The sequence below is a fragment of the Colossoma macropomum genome, unplaced genomic scaffold (genome assembly GCF_904425465.1).
Source record: "Colossoma macropomum unplaced genomic scaffold, Colossoma_macropomum, whole genome shotgun sequence".
NCBI lineage: Eukaryota > Metazoa > Chordata > Actinopteri > Characiformes > Serrasalmidae > Colossoma > Colossoma macropomum.
This window is the reverse complement of record NW_023494788.1, coordinates 42,223,267-42,247,252: the sequence shown is the minus strand read 5'-3', so window position 1 is coordinate 42,247,252 and position 23,986 is coordinate 42,223,267. Positions and strand designations below refer to the sequence as shown.

The window sequence follows — 23,986 nt, the reverse complement described above, 5'->3', positions numbered from 1 at the left end:
CTCCAAATAGAGCATGAGTGTGATGTTAATGTCCTTGTCTGTTTGTAGGTTTGAGGCAGGACTACGCCTCTAGCTCTGCATCAGCCTCGCGGCGGAGCTCCACGGCCTCCCTGCAGTCTCTGAGACGGGGCACGCACAGCGATCAGGAGTTCGACTCCTACAGCCTGGAGGATGGCGAGGACGACTGCTCGTCTCTGCCCCAGCGTCTCCACCGCTACTCCCCTTCACCTCGCGCCTCGCCCCGCTGCCTGTCGCCCAGCACACTGGCTGAGTACAGCCGCCTGGCGGCACCTCGCACTCGCACACCCAGACGCTCCCTCCAAGGCTCCGGGCCAGAACTCTTCAAGTTCGCCAAGAGTGAGGGTAGGACATGATCTTAAATTCATGTTCAGTATGACCACAGAGTAAATATTTACTGATTGAGATCAGTGTTTTCTCTGAACAGCACCTGACTGGCTGCTGAATTACATTATTTACGCTTAGGCTTTGTTCAGACAGCAGGTAAAAGTGGCCCAAATCCGATCTTTTTCTCCATATGTGACACAGAAGTGTGTCTGTGTGTCAGTGTGAACAGCAGGAAATGCACTGAATCTTCATTTTCAATTCTGATTTCATCTGTGGTACTGAAATCCAATATGTATCCGATATACAGCAATGCGACTCAGTCAGAACAGCCAGATCGGAATTCATGCGACATTTTTTGTCAATCCAACTCCATATTCGTCATAAATTCGCACTGCTGAGACTCATAAACATTTAGGCTGATGTTTAGGTACAAATAATTATTAAAGACTGTTATTAAAGAAGACATTTATAAAGAAATGTCCGAACGCGGCCGCAGGAGAACGCGGCCGCAGGAGAACGAGGCTGCAGCGCCAAAGAACAGTTAAAAGTCTATAAGCAGAGTTTAAAGAATCCGAGGACGCGAAACCAAAGAAGTGACCGCGCCCTTTTTACGGCTCAAACACATTCTGGGTGATGAGCCCAGCTGTCAGTCAGTGAAGCTTCATGATGGCTCCTGTGATGCTGGTGAAGATGAAGCTGATCCTCCGGGAGCGACTGGCGTTCATTAGCGGTCTTGATTGATTGTTTATCTCTGGATGAGCCGTGAAGCAGCGTGAAGCATTGATCTTTTGATCTTATGTCGGTCAGTTTAGGAGCTGTTCTGTTCAGACTGATGTCACATACAGATCACATTTAAAAGACACTGTGAACGGCCAAGCCCAGAAATTTGGTGAGAAAATCAGATTTGGGCCACTTTTACCTGCTGTGTGAACGTAGCCTCAGTGATGGAGCTACCCAAGGAGAAAACGATCAGGAGCTCGACTACCTGGTGCTAGATTGACTAACGGTACCTTGCTGGCCTAAGTGTAGCTAATGGTAGACATAAGTTAGGCTCTAACAATCATCAGATAACTGTCTGCAAATGAGCCAGCGGGACAAGTGTTTGTGGCCCCAGACGGCACTTTTTCCAGTACCACCCTAACAAATGTTGTCAGCAGTGTCAAAGTGAAAATCAGTCATTCAAAATTATTACACTGCTTTGTTTGTTACGTTTCTGTTGCACAACCTTATTACATATTCACAAAACCTACAATAGCAATACCCAGAGCACTTGTGCGCATGTGTGTACACTGAGCGTACGCTGCAGGCATCGTGTGTACAGACACAGTGCATACAGGCACAGCAGTGGTCTCAAAAGCACTGTAACTAAAGGTGCAGTGTTTTAAAATATCACTTTACTCCTTGTAATGAACTGCATTCTTGACATGCAAAACAAATCAAAAGCTGTGTTCAGGTTTTCTTATAATAACTAATAATTATTATTAATAATAAAAAGGATGCAATGTAACAAGCATCAGAAATAGCTAGCAAACAGTATCTGTAAATAATCCTTAACCTTTGGTTCATTTATGCCTTTAGAATAGGAATATTTGTTGTGCCCTGGAACATAATTTGAGTCTGAAAGGTTTAAATGAGACATCATCATAATTGCTGAAGACTCGACTGTAGTCTGTGAACGGTGCTACTGTAGAGAGACTAAGACCCAACATGTAAAGCACGAAAATGTTGCAAAATGTCTGTTATTTTAGTTGTCCGTGGTTTTGGTAGAACAAAAAAACACTAACAGACACAGTTGTTAGTTTGATGCTAAAACTACATAGAATTGCTCATTGATGGTCTGATGAAATTTAGCATTATCACTAGAATTATAGCATTATAGTAAATAAATATAGCATATAAAACAGTACTGCAGCGGCACTGCTGTGTCTGATCCACTCAGACCAGCACAACACACACTAACACACCACCACCACGTCAGTGTTGCTGCAGTGCTGAGAATGACCCACCACCCAAATAGTACCTGCTCTGTGAGGGTCCATGGGGGTCCTGACCACTGAAGAACAGGGTAAAAGGGGGCTAACAAAGTATCAGAGAAACAGATGGACTACAGTCTGTAACTGTAGAACTACAAAGTGCACCTGTATAGTAAGTGGAGCTGATAAAATGGACAATGAGCGCAGAAACAAGGATGTTGTAATGTAATGTTCTGCCTGATGGGTGTGTATATATATACACACTGTATTGCACCCTATGTTAAACAGTATGTTTACACCGATAGGTATAGGCCCGCCACTCCCCCTGCACCCCCGAAAATCCCTGGATTCTCTGAATTGCGATTTTTAAAGAGTCAAAATACAAATAATGCATCGTGCAAGCTGACATTGCTACGCATTGAACTGGCATCATAACACTGGAACCACATTAAATTACCCTAATAGAGAAAACGCCCAACTGCCAGGCTCAGTGGAGACTCTGGTCTTAGAGTTTGTGAAAGTATAGTCAGTATTTAACCAAGTGTGTCTGCGCATGTTTGTTCCTGCTGTTCTGTTGGTTGGGGCACCAACTACACCAGCACTGCTTCGTTCTTTATTGTGGTTTGTGGTGTGGATGGTAGAGATGCTGGCGTGAGCATCTCTTAACCAGTGGTTTAGAAAGCGCAGCCTTCTTAGAAGTTTTCTCCAGTACTGCAGGAGCCTGTGATTCGCTGGTATTGTGCACGTGTACGAGAAATTGTAGAATGTTTACTGTCATTTCAGTGATGTTTGGTAATACTTCTGATTTAACAATATGTTGATGACTTTCACAGCTAATAGAGCTAAAAGACTTGATTATTGACTTGAAAAGTGAATTAATAATATTAAAAAAAAAATCCATGTCCTCTGCCTTTCGAGTGAGCTAACTGTGATGTTTTCTATCTAGCCAAACAGCTAAATCTGGTGATTAGATAATTGATTGACCATCAGCACTTAGTTTAACTGTGCCTCCTATCAGTGATGCATTATTCATTGTTGGAAAAAAGCCATTGTTATTATCTGCTTCTATATCTTTGAGATAAACACTACCACCTGTAAGATGTTTGTCATTTAAGCTTTGTGCAGTGGAGCTAAAATTTCTAATTGTTAAGATGTTCTGAGGCCTTCCTGCAGATCCAGGTTTTGTGTACCGGAACTGCCGTGTTTACAGATCATACAGGTTTGTTTGTATGTGGATTATGTAGTATAACAAGCTGGATCAGTTGGCACAAATTAGAGGTTTCTGTGGGCTGGATTTATCCAGGTGTAATACTTAGAACTGTTATATTGACCTATTTCATAAAGAGTCCTGCGTTCACAAAGACTTAGCGTCAGGATTTCATTTCCTGAATGAACACTCTGAATACAAAACGCATCATGAAATTTGTCTCCACATGTGTTTGTAGCTACATTCATACTGAGTCTATTATGATGCACAGAAGAAACTTGTGAAGCACAGTAGCCATTTAGTTTCCGTGTCTGCAGCAGGGCTGCACAAAGTGGACATAATGTGACGTTTGATAAAGCTGTGAGATCACAGTGACTATATGAGTCGAGATAACGAGTAAAATGCAGCGCCTCTGATTGTGCTGCACTTTCTGTGTAAACAAAAATGTAACTTACCTCTCCTTTTAGATTAAGTGACCTTTATTAGTCCCACAACAGGGAAATTTCACCTCCTCAATTGACCCATCTGTGCAGTGAAACACCACATACACACTAGTGAACACACACACTAGGGGGCAGTGAGCACACTTGCCTGGAGTGGTTGGCAGCCCTATCCACAGCGCCCGGGGAGCAGCTAGGGGTTAGGTGTTTTGCTCAAGGGCACCTCAGTCACATACTGTCGGCTCAGGGGATCGAACCAGCAACCTTCTGGTCACAAGGCTGGTTCCCTGACCTCTCTTATTGCTGAAGGTGTAACTGAAGATTGTGCAAAAACACTGTTTTGAAAAAAGGAACGCGCCCTGCTTATAAACGCTTTTGGCATCAAAACATCACTTATGCTTCTATCCATCAAAGTAAAAGACAAACAAATAGCATAAGATACACACACATCACACTGAGTACATATAATGACTATAATTTATTTGCCATATTAAATATATTATCTATGATTGTTACAAGTCAGTTATGACATACAGTACATGGCAGTCTTTTAATGTGAGTTTTAAAAATAAGAAAAACGTTGATGCAGATAAATAATCTTTTTTGGAATGTATAATATTTTTTGTATTTCAAAATAAAATGTTCAGTATCAAAAAGTGTGGTCTAAAAATACTGGCATGACAAAAGGTAACCTAGAGCCTCTAAAATAGATTGACATAAGATGATTACATGTACAGGCAGGCATACAGTAAAGGCTGGTTCCCTAACCTCCAGCCCATGACTGCCCTTTAAGCAACTAGCAAAAAATACACAAAAGCACCCGTCACTAGGGCTGTCACTGTAGTTACTTAATAGCCCAGTAATGTAGTCAGTTATTTTAGATGCAGGTGGTTGGTGTAGTGTCGGGGGTAACATCTCTGCCTTCTATGCTTTAGACTGGGGTTCAGTCTGGGGTCAGACTAGGGTTCTACACTATACCAATAAGAGTTCTTGGGCAAGACTCCTAATGCTACCTTCACCTACCTGTGTAAAGTGATCTAATTGTAAGTCGCTCTGGACAAAGGTGGAAAAAAAAACAGTAAATGCATTCATTGAGGCACATCATGAGGGATTCATGAAAACTTGGAGCTCTAAAATGCCCAACAATCAGTTATCAGCTGAAATGTTATGATTATGACAGCCGCATTAGTCTCTACTGTGCAAAATAAAAATAATGAAATACTAATGTCTACTTACATCACAACTGCACATTAGTATTTTCTGTGCAGACCTAAAATAACAAAAAAAAGAACAAATTTAATTCTATAAAAAGCTCTTTTTAACGTGACACAGGTTCGTTGTGACAGTAACCATTACTGCATCACACCTTAAATTGAAAACTGAGAATAATCATGAAGTTTGAAGCATTTTTACAAACTAGTAGTTCAGGATAATGTAGTCTTTGAGCTGAGAATGTGTGTTTAGTAATTGACCATTTAGTGTTCTCAAAGCAGACTTCGGGGCCTCCAGATGGACTGTTCTGTGAGCTGGACCCTGAGCACCCATTTCACAACCACTGGTTTAGTGTAATGGTAAAGTTTATTTGCTGAAAAGAGCCGGTTTGAGCCCAGCGCACAGATACACTTGTTATTATGCTACATTCAGTGTCGCTCTGGCACGGCATGTGTTTTCATTTGAAATGTGATCTGTCATTGCAGCACTTAACTTACTGCCTTTCAGCTCTGCTCTCTCATGGAAAGGAAAAGGCTGTGCATGTAGCCGTTCTCCTTTTAGACCTTAAATGAGTGGTGATATTTTCAGTGTGTGTGTGTGTAAAGCAGACTCTGTGTTTGTGTGTGTGTGTAAAGCAGACTCTGTGTTTGTGTGTGTGTGTGTGTGTGTAAAGCAGACTCTGTGTTTGTGTGTGTGTGTAAAGCAGACTCTGTGTTTGTGTGTGTGTGTGTGTGTAAAGCAGACTCTGTGTTTGTGTGTGTGTGTAAAGCAGACTCTGTGTTTGTGTGTGTGTGTAAAGCAGACTCTGTGTTTGTGTGTGTGTGTAAAGCAGACTCTGTGTTTGTGTGTGTGTGTAAAGCAGACTCTGTGTTTGTGTGTGTGTGTGTGTGTAAAGCAGACTCTGTGTTTGTGTGTGTGTGTAAAGCAGACTCTGTGTTTGTGTGTGTGTGTGTGTGTGTAAAGCAGACTCTGTGTTTGTGTGTGTGTGTGTAAAGCAGACTCTGTGTTTGTGTGTGTGTGTGTGTAAAGCAGACTCTGTGTTTGTGTGTGGATTTCAGAGGAGTTAAGGCACAGCATGCCTAACTTGGCCCCGCGCACAAGCCTTCGTTCCTTGGAGGCAGTCAGAAACAGCCGCAGCATGGAGGCTAACCTGCAAAGTTCAGGCAACCGCATGTCCCGCCTGCCCCAGTCCCCCACAGGTCGGTACCCCCACCCCGCTGTCTCACCCTCACCTGGTCTCACCCCTAATCCCTCAGGTTAGGTGGACCATTCTCTACCCTCACCTCACTCCCTTGGAAACACCAATACCCATGCCTTTAACTGGGTGAGTACAGGCTTTCACCGTGAATTTCTTTATGCCGGTGTGGTGACAAATAAATACTTTTTCAGAGGAGCTTTTTGGTTTTTTTGGTTTTTTTTTTTTCCTCTTCTTCTTCCACCATAGACCTGTTCTCCAATTCCCAAAAGATGCCACTGGATTCTACTAATACCCACCTGCCTTATTGCCACCTGCCCTTTTTGTTTCTAGCCTGAATATCATGCACTACATTTATCTGCAGCTTATTTGAAATACCACTCAACTTCAGGCTAAATCTGAAATTACACTGGCTTTGTATGACACACTGCAGGGAGAGAAATAAGAGAGGGAGAAAGTGTGAGACCAAGATCATATTTACAGGTGATCTGGCGCCATCTAATGGATCATTTTGAAACTGAATTTTGCTGAATGTATTTTGTTTTTGTGCAATTGTTTATTATAACTTTCACAGCAGTGCTTCATTAAAAGATTATATGATGTTTTTGTAGGGATGAAGGCCTCAGTCAGGATGTTTTTATATCTAAACTGATTTATGCCTTAATGAGGATAGATCGTGATTATTCTGTTCAAACCAATAAATAAAATTTAAAAGTGTTGCTTTAGCTACTTTATATGTTTATGGCAGCTTTGCACGTTTGAACTACTATTCAAATCACACTGACTGGGTCTTTCAAATGTTTCTATTCACTCAGTAACCTCCACTAAAGCTGTTAGTAACTGCCTGCTCCCATAGGTGTATCCTCTAGCCGAATGAGAGGCAGTGGCCAGTCACCCCTCTCCTTGCGGGCTCCCATGAAAGCTCTCAGCCCAGTGGGCTCCATGGCTGCAGTTCGACAAAATGCGAAAGGGCCCCCCGGAACTCAGGGAAGTCCTGCGGCAGGAGTGCGGAGAGTGCAGTCTCCGGGGCCTGCGAACGGAGGAGCTTACGCAGCATGTAGGACTGCTGCCATTGGGCCCAAGCAAACTCCAGGCAGAGGCGTGGCACCTGCAACACCTTCCTCCAGAGGCAGGCTTGCCCAGGCCCCAAGGAGGTAACTGTTAACTATTAACTCTCACATACACACTAGAAATGAACAGAGTAAATCTTTTTCCCTAAATACTGCTTCTGATATCTGAACTCACAATGTGATTGTTGCACATGCTTGAAAAATGAATCCTGTGCGAATACAAAAAAGATCAATCGCACACGATAGACACGTGTCTGCGTGTATATATGACAATATTTTATCATTATGATGCATTATGCTGCAATATGGCTTTCTGAGCATATCATGAATATTATCAGTAGTTAAACACTGATTAACTGCATGTTTCATCGATCATTTACAAGGAGAGCATAATTAGTTCTGTTAAATTGTGTTTAGAGCGAGTAAAACATTCAACATAAGTCACTGTGTTCATAGTTTTTAATAGTATTTTTAAATGTGGCAGTTTTTCTGTTCCAGCCTATCAAACCTAAAAATTATGCTACATGTCGTGTATCGTGAAAATATCTTGAAGTATCGTGATGTCATATTTTTGCCATCACTCACCCCAGTCAATTATTCATGAGCTGTTCGTATTTGTAAACAAAGAGCCTCGCGATGTACAAAGTGCCCAGAAGTTGTTTAGTTTGTTGTACGCAAAGCCAGCAATGATTAGGGATTTTACAGTTTGTCTGCTTGGAAAAGAATGTCTTCCTAAAAGACTTCTCTGAAATGGGGAACTGAAGCGTCCTGTTCCCACTGCTTTTACTATCTTTAGCCTATATATTATTTTTAGCTTGTTTTTCATAATGATAATAAACTGACTAAATTAAAAATCACATATTAAAGGACAGTGAATCATAACTTTTAGACTAAACTATTTCCTTTATCGAACATTAAAATATAAATTATAATAAATACAAACCTTTTATTTGCTGCTTCTGTTAAAACAACAATTTGTTCAACTCAGATTTATACTTTTTAGATGTGTTCTGTGTAGTTTTAATGTTTTAATGTTACAGTGGGTCATTGCCATTACCCCACCCCCCCACCCCTTACAAGGGGCAAAATGCCCCCATAGCATGCTTAGCATACCCAAAGCTATTAGATATTATATTTTCATCATAAAGACAGAGTTGCTCACTACAGTTTCACTAAGGAGTTTTGCTAGAAGTATTAAAAAAATAAATTATAAACACAAACTGTCCAATATAAATTGTTTAATTTAAAAGATTTAAGATTTTTTATTGTACTTAGGGATGCATCGATACCACTTTTTCAGACCAAGAACGAGGCTGACGCATCTGATGAGCTCACGTTTTGAGTTTTACGTCTTGTTGGGAATATTATGTTGTCTGGTTGAGTTGTAGTTGAATGTCCTCTAAACACCAGACGTTTTAGATTTAAAATCTTGACTGAGCTCAGAAGCTAAAAGCAGCTGATGTCAGACAAAATCACCATATTGGCGTTTATACTTCACGGTTATATTCAGTCAAGCAGAGTAAAGTTGGCGAAGACGGACTTTCGTAAGAAAGGTCAACTTTTCAAATTTTCTCCTCTGTTTAGTGTCTCCAAACGTATTGGGGAAGCAGTTGCGAGTGTGTGTGCGAGTGTGTGTGCGAGTGTGTGTGCGAGTGTGTGTGCGAGTGTGTGTGCGTGTTTTTAAAACAAGCTAAAATTTATTAGTGTATTCCTGGGGAGATTCTGCAAAGGCAGAATATTTAAAGTGACCAGTGACGCTGTGTCCGACTGTCTCGGGGTCAGTAAAACGTCTCTTTGGCTACATTCACTCAGCAGGTAAAAGTGGCCCAAATCTGATCTTTTTCCTCATGTGTGACACTCCGATTTAAGACTCTTTCATATGTGGTACTGAAATCCGATCCGTATCCAATCTGCAGCAATGCGACTCGATCTGAACGGCCAGATCGGAATTCACACGACTTTTACGTCAATCCAACTCGACATTTAACATAATTTCGCGCTGCTGAGACATTTAGGCTGATGTTTCTGTGCTAAAAAATTAGAAGACACTCATCCAGAACCCTCCGTGTTTGAAGAGGTTTCTAAAGAAATGTCCGAACGCGGCCGCAGGAGAACGAGGCGAATCAAAGAAGTGACCGCGCCCTTTTTACGTCTCCAACACATTCTGGGTGATGAGCCCAGCTGTCAGTCAGTGCAGCTTCATGATGGCTCCTGAGATGCTGGTGAAGATGAAGCTGATCCTCCGGGAGCGACTGGCGTTCGTTAGCAGTCGTGATTGTTTACCTCTGGATGAGCCGTGAAGCAGCGTGACGCTCTGACCTTTTGCTCATGTGGGTCAGTTTAGGAGCTGATCTGTTCAGACTGATGACCCATACAGATCACATTTAAAAGATAGTTTGAATAGACAAACAAAAGAATCAGATTTGGTGAGAAAATCAGATTTGGGCCACTTTTACCTGCTGTGTGAACGCAGCCTTTGTAAACCATTACTGCGTTTGTTCGTTAGCAGGGCAGTGACTCTGCTTACGTCACAGCGGCTCTCGGAATGTTGGTATCGGTGTATGAGTGAATAAGCATGGTATCGGACCTTTAGCAGTATCAGTATCGCTGCATCCCTAACACAAATTATACATTCTGTAAAAATCAGATGACAGTTTCCTCCAACTGTGTGTTGGTCTATGTGTACATGCTAAACTCGTGCACAAATGTGGATTAAATTTACAGTAAATTGATACGGTTCTTCAGGGAGGCTCCTCCCCATCTTCCCCAAACAAAACATACAGTAAAATGGACACCATAGTGTCTCTCTTTGCAGTGCTCACACTGGTAGGTGGGGAAATGTTTGTTTCTTACTAATTTTAGCAAAACTGTGAGAAAAATGATGATACACATGCAAGTACATTTAATCTTCTAATTTATCTTCACACAGAATATTTTTAATAGCAAATGCAAGCAAAACATAGACTTTACAGATCTCGTCAGAAATATATTCTGAGACAGCAAACTGTACCGTGGTTCAGGTGGAGTCATACCTTTGCAAGTAAACATAAATATACACCAGAGGCTCATGCACCTTAGTGGACACAAGGTCACATACAGGGAGATTCACTCGAAAGAGGCCCCGAATATTCTGTTGTAGCTCCCGTTAGGATGAAGCAGTCTGAACCAAAAAATACGCTACTTATCTTGACGTATGTGTAATCGATTGCATTACATGCAAATCTCTGTTCTGTCACACATTTCGATGCGGCGCTCCGTGTTCCTGAACGTTACTTGCCTGAACACTGTCGTGTACTTCATCGCTCCGATGTAGGGGCATCCTGGGTTGTTTGAAGCTCCATATACTCAGGAGCTCATTGCACGTAGTTTCGTCCAGATTGCTTCATCCTAGAGAGAGTTATTACAGAATATTCGGGGCCTCTTTCGAGTGAATCTCCCTGTAGTAACATTATTTTTAGGATTGTCCAAATTATTACTTACACTGATAATTAAACTAAACTAGAAGGTTTATAAAATTACACTCATTTTATGAAGAGCATGGCTAAGGAACAGTATTGAAAGTGGATCAGTCATGTCCGATTGACAGTATCAGAATTGATAGTGTTGTTGCATCACTAGTTGAAATAAGCTAAAATCTGCCTCTGATTTTAGCTGTTTTTCCTAAATTATTTTCAGCAGTAAATAAAAGTGTAATCGACTATTGCTCTAACATCTTTTTACAGTCGGTCTCTGGGAATGACGAAGACCTGTGCTCCGATCGCAGACGATTCCTGGAAGGATGGCTGTTACTGAGGCCTCCACCGTTCTCCCTCACTCTTTCCTAGAAAACATCAAAATCAAGTCACCGCTGCCTCTGATAACACGGCAGAATGGATCCCCCTAAGAACCAGAAGGACACTAACACACTAAGCCCAGAACGTTTTACCACAGCATGAATCCTCTTACCCCACTGCCACGCTAGCCAGAGGAAAGATGACGCAACAACTGCAAGATTACAGTTTGCTTCTACAGACTGTTAAATAAGTTGTGATTATTTTTGTTTTTAAATGGTCGATCTGCTTTATTTTTATGATAACTGGAGAAGCTGCTGGAACAATAGGCATTTTAGTGTATGTTGTCTCGTAATAACATGGAACATCCGTTACGTTGTTTTAACTACTAAGTCTGGAATTGAGTTCCTAGACCCTTTTTTTCCCCCCAATAACTTGAAGTGAATGCTGTGTATTTGTTCTTCCAGGAAATTAAAAAAAAGTGTATGGTTTCCATACGGACTGTTTCAAACTGTGGGAAACTTTATTCAGTTGGGGCGTGAAGCGTTGTACTCTGCCAAGAAGGATACCTGTCTTGCATTTTCGAGGCACAACAATGCAATATCTGAGTCCTCTTTCCTCTCTAAGAGTGATCTGAAAAAGAAGAAAACATTTTGCTATAAAAATCGATGTCATGTCTCTGTGCCAAGGTACTGCTGTACAAAGACTTCTTGGTTCAAAGTGTGTTTGGAGTTATGTTCCTGTGCTCTTTTCACTACTGCCCGCTGGGTATGTCTGAATAAAGATTTTTTGAATGCCTGTATCATCAAGGAGTAACAGTATGCAAAATACACTAGAGATTATCTGAGCACGGCTTCAAATAGCCCGACTCAGGAAACCGGGACCTGTAATTGTAACGGACTTTCAATAAACATACATGCAGATCAAGCATGGCTATATGTTCTGCATGTTATGATGGCAATAAATCATATTTTGGGAATATTAGATATAACAAGTCCATATTTACAAGCTACCTAAATCATTCATATTTTAGGTATTGTGTCCTGAGTGGCACTGATTTGAAGCTAAATGCAGGGGAAACGTTAAAAAAGTAAGAAAGTGAGGTAAACAGGTCTACATTTAACAGTATAACTAACCAGATGCTTTCATCAGTGTGTTTAGTGATGTACTCTATTATTATAGTCACATAAGTCAAATATTAGTTTATAAAATTGTGTATATTTGGGAGCAAACCTGCCAGCATCACTGGGCTCTGAAGCCCACCTGTTTCTGAGACTGCTGTGTGGGGAAGCTGAATGATGCTTGGTGTTCTTAAACATTTTAAACCTGCAAAAAACGCATTTTAGTCGAAGCTGAAACCGGCAAATCAGAAGTTCGATCAGTTGCAGCGGCTCGTGGCTCTCGCTGTGATTCTCTATGAAGTGACGTAAACAGACAGGGCTCAGGCCGCGCGCATTGTCTCCCCCCCTCCCCCCTCCGCCGTGAGCGCGCAGCCTGATTGGCCGAGGCAGGCCTGGAAAAAAACATTGCTCGGGGATTCAGAGGATGTACAGGCCGCGGCGGCGCAACCGCGGCAAAATAAAGCAAAACCGCCCGACAGACATTCGCCAGCCCCGGAGGCTCGCCGAACACGCCCGAGGGAGCCTGCGACCAGGTAACGAAACATCTCTGCCGACGTCGGAATGGCACGAAAACTCGAGCCGCGGGCCCGCACGGCCTGCGCGGGCCTCGCCGAGCCCGGCGGGACGGAGCTCAGGGAAGGGAAGAGGGGGGCTCGCCTTCAGCTCGGAGAGCCCGAGTGAGCGGCGAATATGGCGCGTAGGCGACATATGTGAGGCTCGGATGACCACAGGCTGGAAAAGCGGTTGTGGAAGTGGGTTTTGTAGTGTTTTGCGCCGACCGTCGCACCGAGCGGCCGAGCTTCTTAGCGCCGCCGATGCTAACTAAGATGGCGGAACACAAGATGTCGGCCGCGGCCGCGGCGCGTTCCGCTCCGCAGCTGCTCTCCTTCTGGGCGGCAGCGCTCGGGGGTCCCGGCTCGGCGTTCGACTCTGAGGAGCGCCGGTGACTCGGTTGTAGAGGAAGAAGGAAAAAACGACAGCAAAGACGGTTAATTTTGCGTTAACCCCACAGACCCGATCACGTCACGGCGAGCTACGGCTCCGCGTTGGGGCGCGCGCGCACGCAATGGCCATGATTCTAGCGGTGTCCGACTCATGAACGAATCGTTCATGTGAGCCGGTTCTTTTTCAGTATGCCGATCGAGCCGAATCGCAGCTGAATCAGCCTGTTTGTACTGTTTACGCCACAGGTTTCGCCCCTCGTTCGCACTTTTAGTGTTCATACTCGACCCGTGAAAGGCGTGTTAACGCACTGATCAGGAAAAACGCTAAAATGTGCAGCCACGGGGACTCCGGGTCCAGGAACGCTGGGCTACGCAGTGTTTATACCCGTGTTGTAGGTTGAAGGTCTTTAATAAAATGTGAATGTGTTTATTTATTCACAGCGTAATCTCATTAAGTTATAGATGAACACTGTACCTGGTACACTGAAAACACATCTTTGAATTCGCTGTCACTTTCTCTCTGTAGTCGGCGGTCGACTTTACTGTTATGTGTTTGCAGTTTTTGCATCCAGTCTGTCTCTATCAGCCTAAAAATAAGCAGCGACGTCGGACTCGCTCACTGAGCCGAGTCTCGTTTTACCTGGAGGAGGTGCGGCTGAAGTCGACTTGAATCAGACATTCGATTCATTGGAACGAACTGTTCGAAAGAATCGATTCGCCAAAACTGAGTCGAACCTCCCATCTCCTGTGATTTGCGCTGCACGCTGTGGGAAGACACCGGCACGACCAGAGGAGGGAAATAAATAAACAAACTGGTTTTCGTGAATAATTACACAGAAGTTAAAGCAGTAACTCGTTCGTTCGGTTCTGTGGGTTTGTGAATGATGTGAGATTTGCGAAAACCGCTTCTTTTTGGCGAGTTGGAAAAATGTCCCGTGTTTACCGGAGGCGGAGACGTTACGTCATTTTGGAAATTCCCTCCACACTGTTTGAAACGACTTTGTGGCGAGGAGTAAACAGCTTTCACTGCCATCTGTACGTTTATACAGTTGCACTTCATTTATACACAGGCTTTGTTTAACCTGCACTGGCCGGCCAGACTATTTAAATTGTTTAGTAGTCAAAGCGACTGGTTTACTCTCTATGAGCACCAGTCCAGTCGACATGACTCGCCACTACCTAAATGACCAAAAACCTGCACATATACCGCCTTTCAGTTCACTGCTTGCTTAGTTCAGTAGAGTTCAGCACTTTATGACCACTACTGTGTCTGATAATACAGGGAAAACTGGTGTATTTCATTTGCAATACATAATACAGTCATTGGTCCTGCACTGATGGCCTCTTCTCTTTTACAGAAATCTGCCTCCCAGATGACACAAGTACAGTGTTGCTTCGTATTTGGCACTTTCACAAGAATTAAACAAACAATCATCAAATGTGAAGGTATGCTGGCTGGTACGCCTGATAAATCGCATTCTGCAATGGATATTTGTGCATTTTCACCTAATTATTAACTCTATAGTTTTGAAAATAACTCGAGTTTGTCCTTGTTGTTAGGTTTTAATAACGTTTATTTATGTCACTCACATGTATTGTTAGAAATAACTGAATTCTTCTGTGTTGCTTTATTTAATATGTTCTATTTTCCTTTCATTTTTTCCCCTGGTGAATGTAGCATCGTGAGAAGTCATAAAAATGGATCAAGGTGGAGGGGTCTTGGAGCTTCACTCCCAGGATTTGAAAATGCCCCACACAATGATAATGCAAGATTTCGGTAAGGGAAGGTTGTGAAAGCTAATTATTTTGCACAGGCTGGCAAAATGCTTATGGTAAGCTGCAAAGTGGTAGTTTGCCGTTTTCACTGAGAAGTAGTTGCTTTAAGCAATAATCTACTTATAGTGATTACTCGTAGTATTATCATAACATATCATAAAACATGTTAATGTGCATCTCTAATGTCTTATTTGATGTGTGATGCATATTCACTCTGCATCCAGCCCATCATGTTGCCTATTCTGTGATTTGCCTGGCTGGTTCTGAGTCTTTTTGTCCCTGCCTCGTGTTGTCTGTCTCCACAGTTGCAGGGATCGGGGGCATGGCACACATAGACGGTGAGCACATTGTGGTGTCCGTGCCCGAGGCAGTGTCGGTATCGGATGTGGTTACTGATGAGGGCATCCTGTTGGAGCATGGCCTGGAGGCCGAAGTGGTCGAAGGGCCTGACATTGGCCATGAAGATGTTATCACCGCAGAGGGCGTCATCATGTCTGAATCCATTTTGGGGGCCGAGGTAGCCATCGAGGAGGCTCTGGATGCAGACCATCATGTCCTGACTGCTGACTTGATCGAGGAGACGGTACCTGACCAGGTTTTCGTGGCCGACCTCATGTCTGCGCATGAGGACGGTCCTCTGGACCATGAGCTGGTATCAGAGGAGGTGATGGTCACCGATGCAGAGGCCGTCATTCAGGCTCATGAGACCATGCCTACTAGCGTTACCCTGAAGAACGAGGATGATGATGAGGATGGCAAGAGCACATCTGAAGACTACCTCATGATCTCATGTTAGTGAATTCTAACCTTATACAAATGCCTGGCTTAGTTTTGTGGGTCAGTTTGTTTGCAGTTTTGTTTCGTTATAGGTCTAACATAAGTGGTGTTGCCAGAGACCTTATTATGATAAATTCATTAGATAATCTGTGGATTTTATTGTGGGTCTGCTGTAGCAACAGTACATAGTTCTGTAGAGCACAATGCCAGATGCACCTGGTAGTACAGTCACAAATTGAATTTTCCCTCACCTTGCAGTGGATGATGTGGGAGAGAAGCTGGATATCGGTGACACCCCATTAAAGATCAGTGCGGAGGTGGGCCAAGATGACGATGGATCCAAGGAGGATGAGTTTGGTTCTGAGGTCATCAAAGTGTACATCTTTAAGGCTGAAGGGGATGAAGATGTGGAAATAGGTGACCGTTTTTTAAAAATATGACAAATCCGAAGGCAGATTGATGCTTTTAGCTAGTTTTGGCACAGTTAAATGGTCTGTCAGAGAACAACACAAAAAGAATACATTAATATCTTTGGTACTAATGCTTGGGAACAACAGCAGATTATATATTCTGAATTGTACTGTTATATACAACTCATAACTGCTTACTCAAACAGTACGTAACATAGCGTGTATATATATATTGTATTTATAGTATTGTGTATATATACATGTACATATTCATAGATATATTTATAATTGTGTATATATTGTTCATGTAGTTATATATTTAATAGATACATCATATTTATGCCTGTTATTGCACATTTGTCTGTTTTGCACTATCGCTATTATTTGCACTTGTGGTAGATGCTAACTGTATTTTGTTGCCTTGTACTGAGCAATGATAAAGTTGAATCCATCTATCTATCTATCTATTTATCTACCTATCTATCTATATGTATATATTCTTCTTCTGCTAATATAGTTGGAATTGAAACACACTGTTTGAAGTTTTTTTTAGGTTTTGCATGTTCCCCACTTCAAGTACCAGAACCAGAAAACCAGAAACCCTCCTTGACTGTTTTTTTTTGTTGGTGTAGGTGGAACAGAGGTGGTGGCAGAGAGTGATTTCCCCAATGGGCATGCAGTATTGGAGCCAGCAAGCACGGTCCGAATACCCAGGGAGAAGATGGTATACATGGCAGTGAAGGACGCCAGCCAAGGAGACGAGGACATCAGTGAGTTAAAGCGAGGGAGATGGTGTAGCCATAGAGCGCCTGGTAATAACAAGGCATGTTTGTAGACTGGTAGACCGTTCAGCTCGTAGCGTTTCCCATGTTCTTGCAAACCTCTACAGTGTCGGAGGGTTTCTGCAGTTTCAGCAGCCTGTACATTTCATAGTATAAAAATAGTCGGTACTTGTAGGTGTGTAGTTCATTGTTGCCGTCATGTTTAAAAATAATGTATTTTGGGGACTGATATGCTAAAAAAAAATTCTGCTTTGTAATTGTAAAACTCAAATGTTTACTGAGTAGTAAGTTAGACCATATCTAAAAATGCTGTATGTTCTGTACATAGATGTGTCTGAGATGACTGACCAGGTGTACATGGAGGTGATTGTTGGGGAGGATGAGGCTCCTGCCATCCAGGAAGCGCAGTTGGAGGATTCCCCGTCTAATAAGACGTTTGTTCCTGTGGCGTGGGCTGCTGCTTATGGTATGTAATTTTTGCATGTAGTCTTAAGGAAGTACACAGATCAGGCATAACATTATGACCACCTCCTTGTTTCTACGCTCATTGTCCATTTTATCAGCTCCACTTACTATATAGGTGCACTTTGTAGTTCTACAGTTACAGACTGTAGTCCATCTGTTTCTCTGATACTTTCTTAGCCCCCTTTTCCCCTGTTCTTCAGTGGTCAGGACCCCCATGGACCCTCACAGAGCAGGTACTATTTGGGTGGTGGGTCATTCTCAGCACTGCAGTAACACTGACGTGGTGGTGGTGTGTTAGTGTGTGTTGTGCTGGTCTGAGTGGATCAGACACAGCAGTGCTGCTGGAGTTTTTAAACACCTCAGTGTCACTGCTGGACTGAGAATAGTCCACCAACCAAAAACATCCAGCCAACAGCGTCCTGTGTGCAGCGTCCTGTGACCACTGATGGACTAGAGGATGACCAACACAAACTGTGCAGCAGCAGATGAGCTATCGTCTCTGACTTTACATCTACAAGGTGGACCGACAAGGTAGGAGTGTCTAATAGACACTCAAATAGTACCTGCTCTGTGAGGGTCCATGGGGGTCCTGACCACTGAAGAACAGGGTAAAAGGGGGCTAACAAAGTATCAGAGAAACAGATGGACTACAGTCTGTAACTGTAGAACTACAAAGTGCACCTATATAGTATCCTGTATACCTATATAGGAGCTGATAATGTACAGTGAGCATAGAAACAAGGAGGTGGTCATAATGTTATGCCTGATCGGTGAGTTCACAGTTGAAACTGAATGTTTCCTCACTCCTGCTCTGTGACCTGCCTTTTCATAATTAGTGCAAATGTTTGAACTGCTGTTTCAACATAGGTAACAATTTGGAGTCTCGATTAGAGAGTAAGAACGGAGCAGCCACTCCCTACCTGCAGATCACTGACAGCATCAGCACGAGCCGAGCTCTCAAACAGAAGATCAAGAAGAAGAGGAAGGGAGAGACTCGTCAGTGCCAGACTGGTACGAGTTGTCGAGTTTCAGTGGACAGTCTTTTTATGAACCGTGTTTTTCTGTATGCAGATGTTAAAGCAAATAATCCTCTGTTTCAGCTGTGATTATCGGCCCGGACGGCCAGCCGCTGACCGTCTATCCTTGCCACATTTGCGGGAAGAAGTTCAAGTCACGGGGGTTTCTAAAGCGCCACATGAAGAACCACCCGGATCATATGTTCAAGAAGAAGTACCAATGCACAGACTGTGACTTCACCACCAACAAGAAGGTGAGCTTCCACAACCACATGGAAAGCCACAAGCTCATCATCAAGAACGAGAAGATCCCCGAGTACACGGAGTACACGCGGCACTACCGGGAGGCTAGCCCCCTCAGTCCCAACAAGCTTATCCTGCGTGACAAGGACCCCAAACTCCACAAGTGCAAATACTGCGAATACGAGACAGCGGAGCAGGGCCTGCTAAATCGGCACCTGTTGGCCGTGCACAGCAAAAACTTTGCCCACGTGTGCGTGGAGTGCGCCAAGGGCTTTCGCCACCCGTCCGAGCTCAAGAAGCACATGAGGACGCACACAGGCGAAAAGCCCTACCACTGCCAGCACTGCGATTTCCGCTGTGCTGACCAGTCCAACCTAAAGACTCACATAAAAAGCAAACACGGCACCGATTTGCCCTTCAAGTGCGGCCACTGCCCGCAGGCGTTTGCCGACGACAAGGAGCTGCAGAGGCACATGGAGATCTTCCAGGGCCACAAGACTCACCAGTGTCCGCACTGCGAGCACAAGAGCACCAACTCCAGTGACTTGAAGCGCCACATCATCTCCGTGCACACCAAGGACTTCCCGCACAAGTGCGACGTGTGCGAGAAAGGCTTCCACAGGCCTTCGGAACTCAAGAAACACTCCGAGACGCACAAGGGAAACAAAGTGCACCAGTGCCGGCACTGTGACTTCAAAATCTCGGACCCTTTCACTCTGAGCCGGCACATCCTCTCCGTACACACCAAGGACCTGCCTTTTAAGTGCAAACGCTGCAAGCGAGGCTTCAGGCAGCAGACCGAACTCAAGAAACACATGAAAACGCACAGTGGCCGCAAAGTCTACCAGTGCCAGTACTGTGAGTATAACACGGCGGACGCTTCGGGTTTCAAACGCCACGTCATTTCCATCCACACTAAGGACTATCCGCACAGGTGCGACTACTGCAAGAAGGGTTTCAGACGACCCTCCGAAAAGAACCAGCACATAATGCGGCATCACAAAGAGACGCTGATGTAACCCTTCACCCCACCTCTCCCTCTCTAGCTCCACCTCATGGGCTAGAGCCCAAATTACACTGCAGAACACAATGAGGAATAGGATGGTGTAGCCTGGTAATTACAGCAACATTCTAATCGTTATTTACTCTTCAACCTGCGGGTTTTTGTAACACGTTTTCAGATATCCCCTCAAAAGTACAGCAGGCAGAGTTCGGTGTATATGTGTGAAATTAGACGAACAGAGTCACCGTTGTCATTTTATCATTGTCCATGAAATTATGGCAAGAAAAACGCTGATCAGCCAGGGTCTCAAATGTTTATATTTTTGTATCTAACATGCTCACATTCTGCAAGTAAATAATGTCCTCAATGTTAATTGGCTAAGTGATGCTTAAAATGTGCTCTCATTTGAAAGAAATGCCCAGGATGACACTGAACAAGCCTCCCTGTAGTCATTTTGGTGTTGTGCTCCTTCAGCAAGTGTTTTACCATCTGATGTGCCGAATTTTACCCTGACTTTTTTTTTATGGCAATCTCAATCATGCTCTCGGTTCCTGCAGGTCATCTGTGGCATCTAAACGATCTCCGTTTGCATGTTTACATGTGCATTGCACATCTGTAAACATGTGGATTTTGTATAAGAGGTTAAAGTTAAATGTTCACTTGGACAGAGTTTCTCTCTCTCTCTCTCTCTCTCTCAACACCAACCAGTCGATTTTCCTTTCCCGAAGATTTTTCTGCCGATATATGCTGGGCTCCCCTTCTTGGTCAACAGTTGAGTTCACTGTAGTTGAAATAAATCAAGCGTTTTGGTTGTTTGGTTGTGAATGCCACTACAAAACTTAATGTGTATGTATAATCACGTGTAACACATGTAACTGGCAACCGTGCACACATGGCCAACTTTTTTGGATTTCGACTTGCAGTCATGCCTTACCTGTATTGTATTTTTCTTGCACTGAATTCAGTAAATCGAACATGATTATTTTTTTTAAACATGTCTCACTTGTACGGTTGTAGACTGCTTAGAGACGAGGGAAACTCACAACAGTTTTTTTTTTTTTTATTTTAAGAATTTTTAATTTATTGCAAGATCAACATGTAGAAAAGCCTAAATTAATCCTTGCCTTTGTGTTTTGGCCGTTATCACTATAGAAATTACTGCCTACTCAGCATAATACTAAATACTGGGGTGTTAACTGGGGATCATACCTACCTGTCTGTCTGTCTGTCTGTCTGTCTGTCTGTCTGTTTGTTGTTACCTAATTGAACACACTTATTACACTCGGTAGTTACACCGATCAGGCGTAACATTATGAGCACCTCCTTGATTCTACGGTCATTGTCCATTTTTTCAGCTCAACTTACTATATAGGTGGTGGATCATTCTCAGCACTGCAGTAACACTGACGTGGTGGTGCTGTGTTAGTGTGTGTTGCGCTGGTCTGAGTGGATCAGACACAGCAGTGCTGCTGGAGTTTTTAAACACCTCAGTGTCGCTGCTGGACTGAGAATAGTCCACCAACCAAAAATATCCAGCCAACAGCGTCCTGTGGGCAGCATCCTGTGACCACTGATGAAGGACTACAGGATGACCAACACAAACTGCAGCAGCAGATGAGCTATCGTCTCTGACTCTACATCTACAAGGTGGACTGACAAGGTAGGAGTGTCTAATAGAGTGGACAGTGAGTGGACACAGTGTTTAAAAACTCCAGCAGCACCGCTGTGTCTGATCCACTCAGACCAGCGCAACACACACTAACACACCACCACCACGTCAGTGTTACTGCAGTGCTGAGAATGACCCACCACCCAAATAGTACCTGCTCTGTGAGGGTCCATGGGGGTCCTGACCACTGAAGAACAGGGTAAAAGGGGGCTAACAAAGTATCAGAGAAACAGATGGACTACAGTCTGTAACTGTAGAACTACAAAGTGCACCTATACAGTAAGTGGAGCTGATAAAATGGACAATGAGCGTAGAAACAAGGAGGTGGTCATTACGTTACGCCTGATCACTGTATTTATTATTGAGCTGGACCGGGAATGGTAGACCAGTTAAAACAAAAACGAGCTGAGCAGGGACTGAACTTTAATTAGGGTTCTGTGTGGTGCATCTCTGGTTGTGTCACCTGTTCCTTTGGGCCCCTTTAGTTAAATCAGACATTAGATGAAACACACTGGCTTTAGTGGACCTGCATTTACACATATAGGTATAATTATTAGAGATGTAATGTAGCATCATTCCAGTACATTCCAGTCCAAAAACGTGGCTCTGCGTCGTGAAAATGGCCGATAGCGGCTGCTTCTATTAATTATATGATGTAATGCAGCTGCATTGAATGCTTTAAAGGGGAATTCTGCAGATTTTGTTTTTTAAATTCTGTATAAATTATTGGTTGAGATTTAAACGAAGTCATTCCGAGTGGTCTGATGTGAAATGGTACACTGTAGAGAAACTTACAGATTTAGACAGTTTGGGGACTATTTTGCTTCACACCACCTTGCATGTATCGTTACGCCATGTTATATGGAAAAGTTGGTTTTATTGATTTTCTAAGTGAAAGTATATTAACACATTCTCTACAGAGACAAACTCCTTCATGCTTTAAAGCACAATTATTGTTTCTTTGCTGAACATACTGGCAAAAAAAACACAGAAAATGTGGCCTGTGAAAAAGTTATGGCACATTTTATACATACATACATACATACATCATCTAAACCGCTCATCCTTCTGGGTCGCGGTGGGGTGCTGGAGCCTATCCCAGCTGTCATTGGGCGGAAGGCAGGATACACCCTGGACAGGTCGCCAGTCCATCGCAGGCACATTTTATATTTTCATTTTTTCCAATATGTCAAACTCAGCAGGTAAATAGAAATTGTGCACTAAAATTGGCAGAGAAGTGTCGTATTTATCCTGTAGAGGATGTGATAATATCTGCTATCAACACACCATGTAATTGGGGTGCTCACAGTTTCTATACGACTGTGTGTCTCAGGCCTAAAACTTTTCTGACAGAACTGTTGTAAAACGACGTCACCGGCATCGGCCAGCACATTTTAGTTCTTGCTTTTAAGTCACTTGTCCACTACATGGTACCAGCTCAACTGGACTCGACTCTACTCGCCTCTTCTGGTTTTCTGTTGAGCAAACCTGGTACTTTGTACTGTTTTTGATATCCCCTCCATTGAGGTTCCAGGCAAGCTGAGCCGCTACCAAAAGGTGATGGTGAAAAACTGCAGATTACTGATTGTTCAGTGAGGATCGTCACTCTCACCCTAAACACACGTACTAATGTTAGCCAGTAGTTTAGGGTTCTCTCCTGTGTCGAGTCAAAGTTTATTTATTTACTTATTTACTAGAGCAGCATCAAATCAAAATAAACCCAAATAGACTTGCATGGTTTCTTTTACTGTCTGACTGCTGTCTATAAAGTTGAACAAAAGTGCTGACAGTATTCATTCTTCAATATAGCTGTTAATGTTTTAGCTCTGCAAGTCAAGGCAAAGTTTATTTCTATAGAGCTTTTTATAACAGGTGTCGTCACAAAGCAGCTTTACAGAAAAATCTGGGTCTGAGCCCCCATGAGCGTTGCCAATGGCGACAGTGGCAAGGAAAACTCTCTAAGAGTAAGAGGAAGAAACACTGAGAGGAACCAGGACTCAGAAGGGGAACCCATCCTCCTCTGGACCACAGCGGATAGCAAACAGCATTAGAATAAAATATTAGAATACAAAACGGGGGGAAAACAGGCGGAGCAATGATTAATTAGGTAGCTAGATAGTTTGAGTTTTGTGTCGCCTTTGATCAACCAGAATTGCCTCGTCTTCTGATGTAGTTTTACCCAAAATCTCCTGTTTTTTCAGCAGTCTTTTGTCTTGCCTCACTGCAGTTTCATGTGGTGTCGCTGTGACAGCCAGCTACATTGAGGGGGCGCTATGTCTGCAGTGGAAAACGAAGTAGCTGGTACCAAAAGGGAGCCGAGTTGATTCGCACCATGCGGTGAAAAAGCGCCACTAGAGGCATTAAACACTTCTCTGGTTCCACTCACCACCACTGTGAACAGTTCTGACTCTGTTCTCTGTAGAATGGAGGGTCTCACATCAGAACACTGTCTGACTGCTTACATCTTAATATTAAATTATGCAGAAATTGCATAATCAGTAATTCCCTTTTCATCATAACCAGTGTAGTGTTCAGCTACAGGCCTTCTGACAGTGTCGTTTGTAGACG

The 23,986-nt window shown here is 43.3% G+C and overlaps 2 protein-coding genes across 3 annotated transcripts in view; both read left to right on the top strand.

The window, feature by feature from the left end:
- The window catches only part of zgc:66447 (SLAIN motif-containing protein-like), a 31,233-nt gene extending 19,510 nt beyond the window's left edge, over nucleotides 1-11,723 (top strand). Inside the window, exons 6-9 of the mRNA XM_036569400.1 lie at nucleotides 49-363; nucleotides 6,236-6,376; nucleotides 7,229-7,526; nucleotides 11,165-11,723. Coding sequence (XP_036425293.1) covers nucleotides 49-363; nucleotides 6,236-6,376; nucleotides 7,229-7,526; nucleotides 11,165-11,234 — 824 coding nt within the window. The 3' untranslated portion in view covers nucleotides 11,235-11,723. The remainder of the gene's footprint in view (nucleotides 1-48; nucleotides 364-6,235; nucleotides 6,377-7,228; nucleotides 7,527-11,164) is intronic.
- Nucleotides 11,724-12,726: 1,003 nt separating this feature from the next.
- On the top strand, nucleotides 12,727-20,183 carry znf711 (zinc finger protein 711). Of its 2 annotated transcripts, none has more exons than XM_036569398.1 (9): nucleotides 12,727-12,866; nucleotides 14,636-14,723; nucleotides 14,956-15,054; nucleotides 15,359-15,844; nucleotides 16,089-16,247; nucleotides 16,873-17,010; nucleotides 17,351-17,488; nucleotides 18,355-18,498; nucleotides 18,588-20,183. In XM_036569398.1, the coding sequence occupies exons 3-9, from the start codon at nucleotides 14,976-14,978 to the stop codon at nucleotides 19,763-19,765; spliced, it is 2,322 nt and encodes a 773-aa protein (XP_036425291.1). In that variant the 5' UTR covers nucleotides 12,727-12,866; nucleotides 14,636-14,723; nucleotides 14,956-14,975; the 3' UTR covers nucleotides 19,766-20,183. The 2 variants fall into 2 exon arrangements, with proteins under 2 accessions (XP_036425291.1, XP_036425290.1); XM_036569397.1 differs by lacking the exon at nucleotides 12,727-12,866 and adding an exon at nucleotides 13,947-14,312 and having other exon boundaries at nucleotides 18,588-19,765.
- Nucleotides 20,184-23,986: the final 3,803 nt, after the last annotated feature.

Bases quoted from the DNA above. Each gene is read 5' to 3' on its own strand.
- znf711 (XM_036569398.1), top strand. From the start codon at position 14,976: ATGGATCAAGGTGGAGGGGTCTTGGAGCTTCACTCCCAGGATTTGAAA. The intron at 15,845-16,088 runs GTTAGTGAATTC...CTCACCTTGCAG, and splicing joins AGACTACCTCATGATCTCAT to TGGATGATGTGGGAGAGAAG. The intron at 18,499-18,587 runs GTACGAGTTGTC...CCTCTGTTTCAG, and splicing joins GACTCGTCAGTGCCAGACTG to CTGTGATTATCGGCCCGGAC.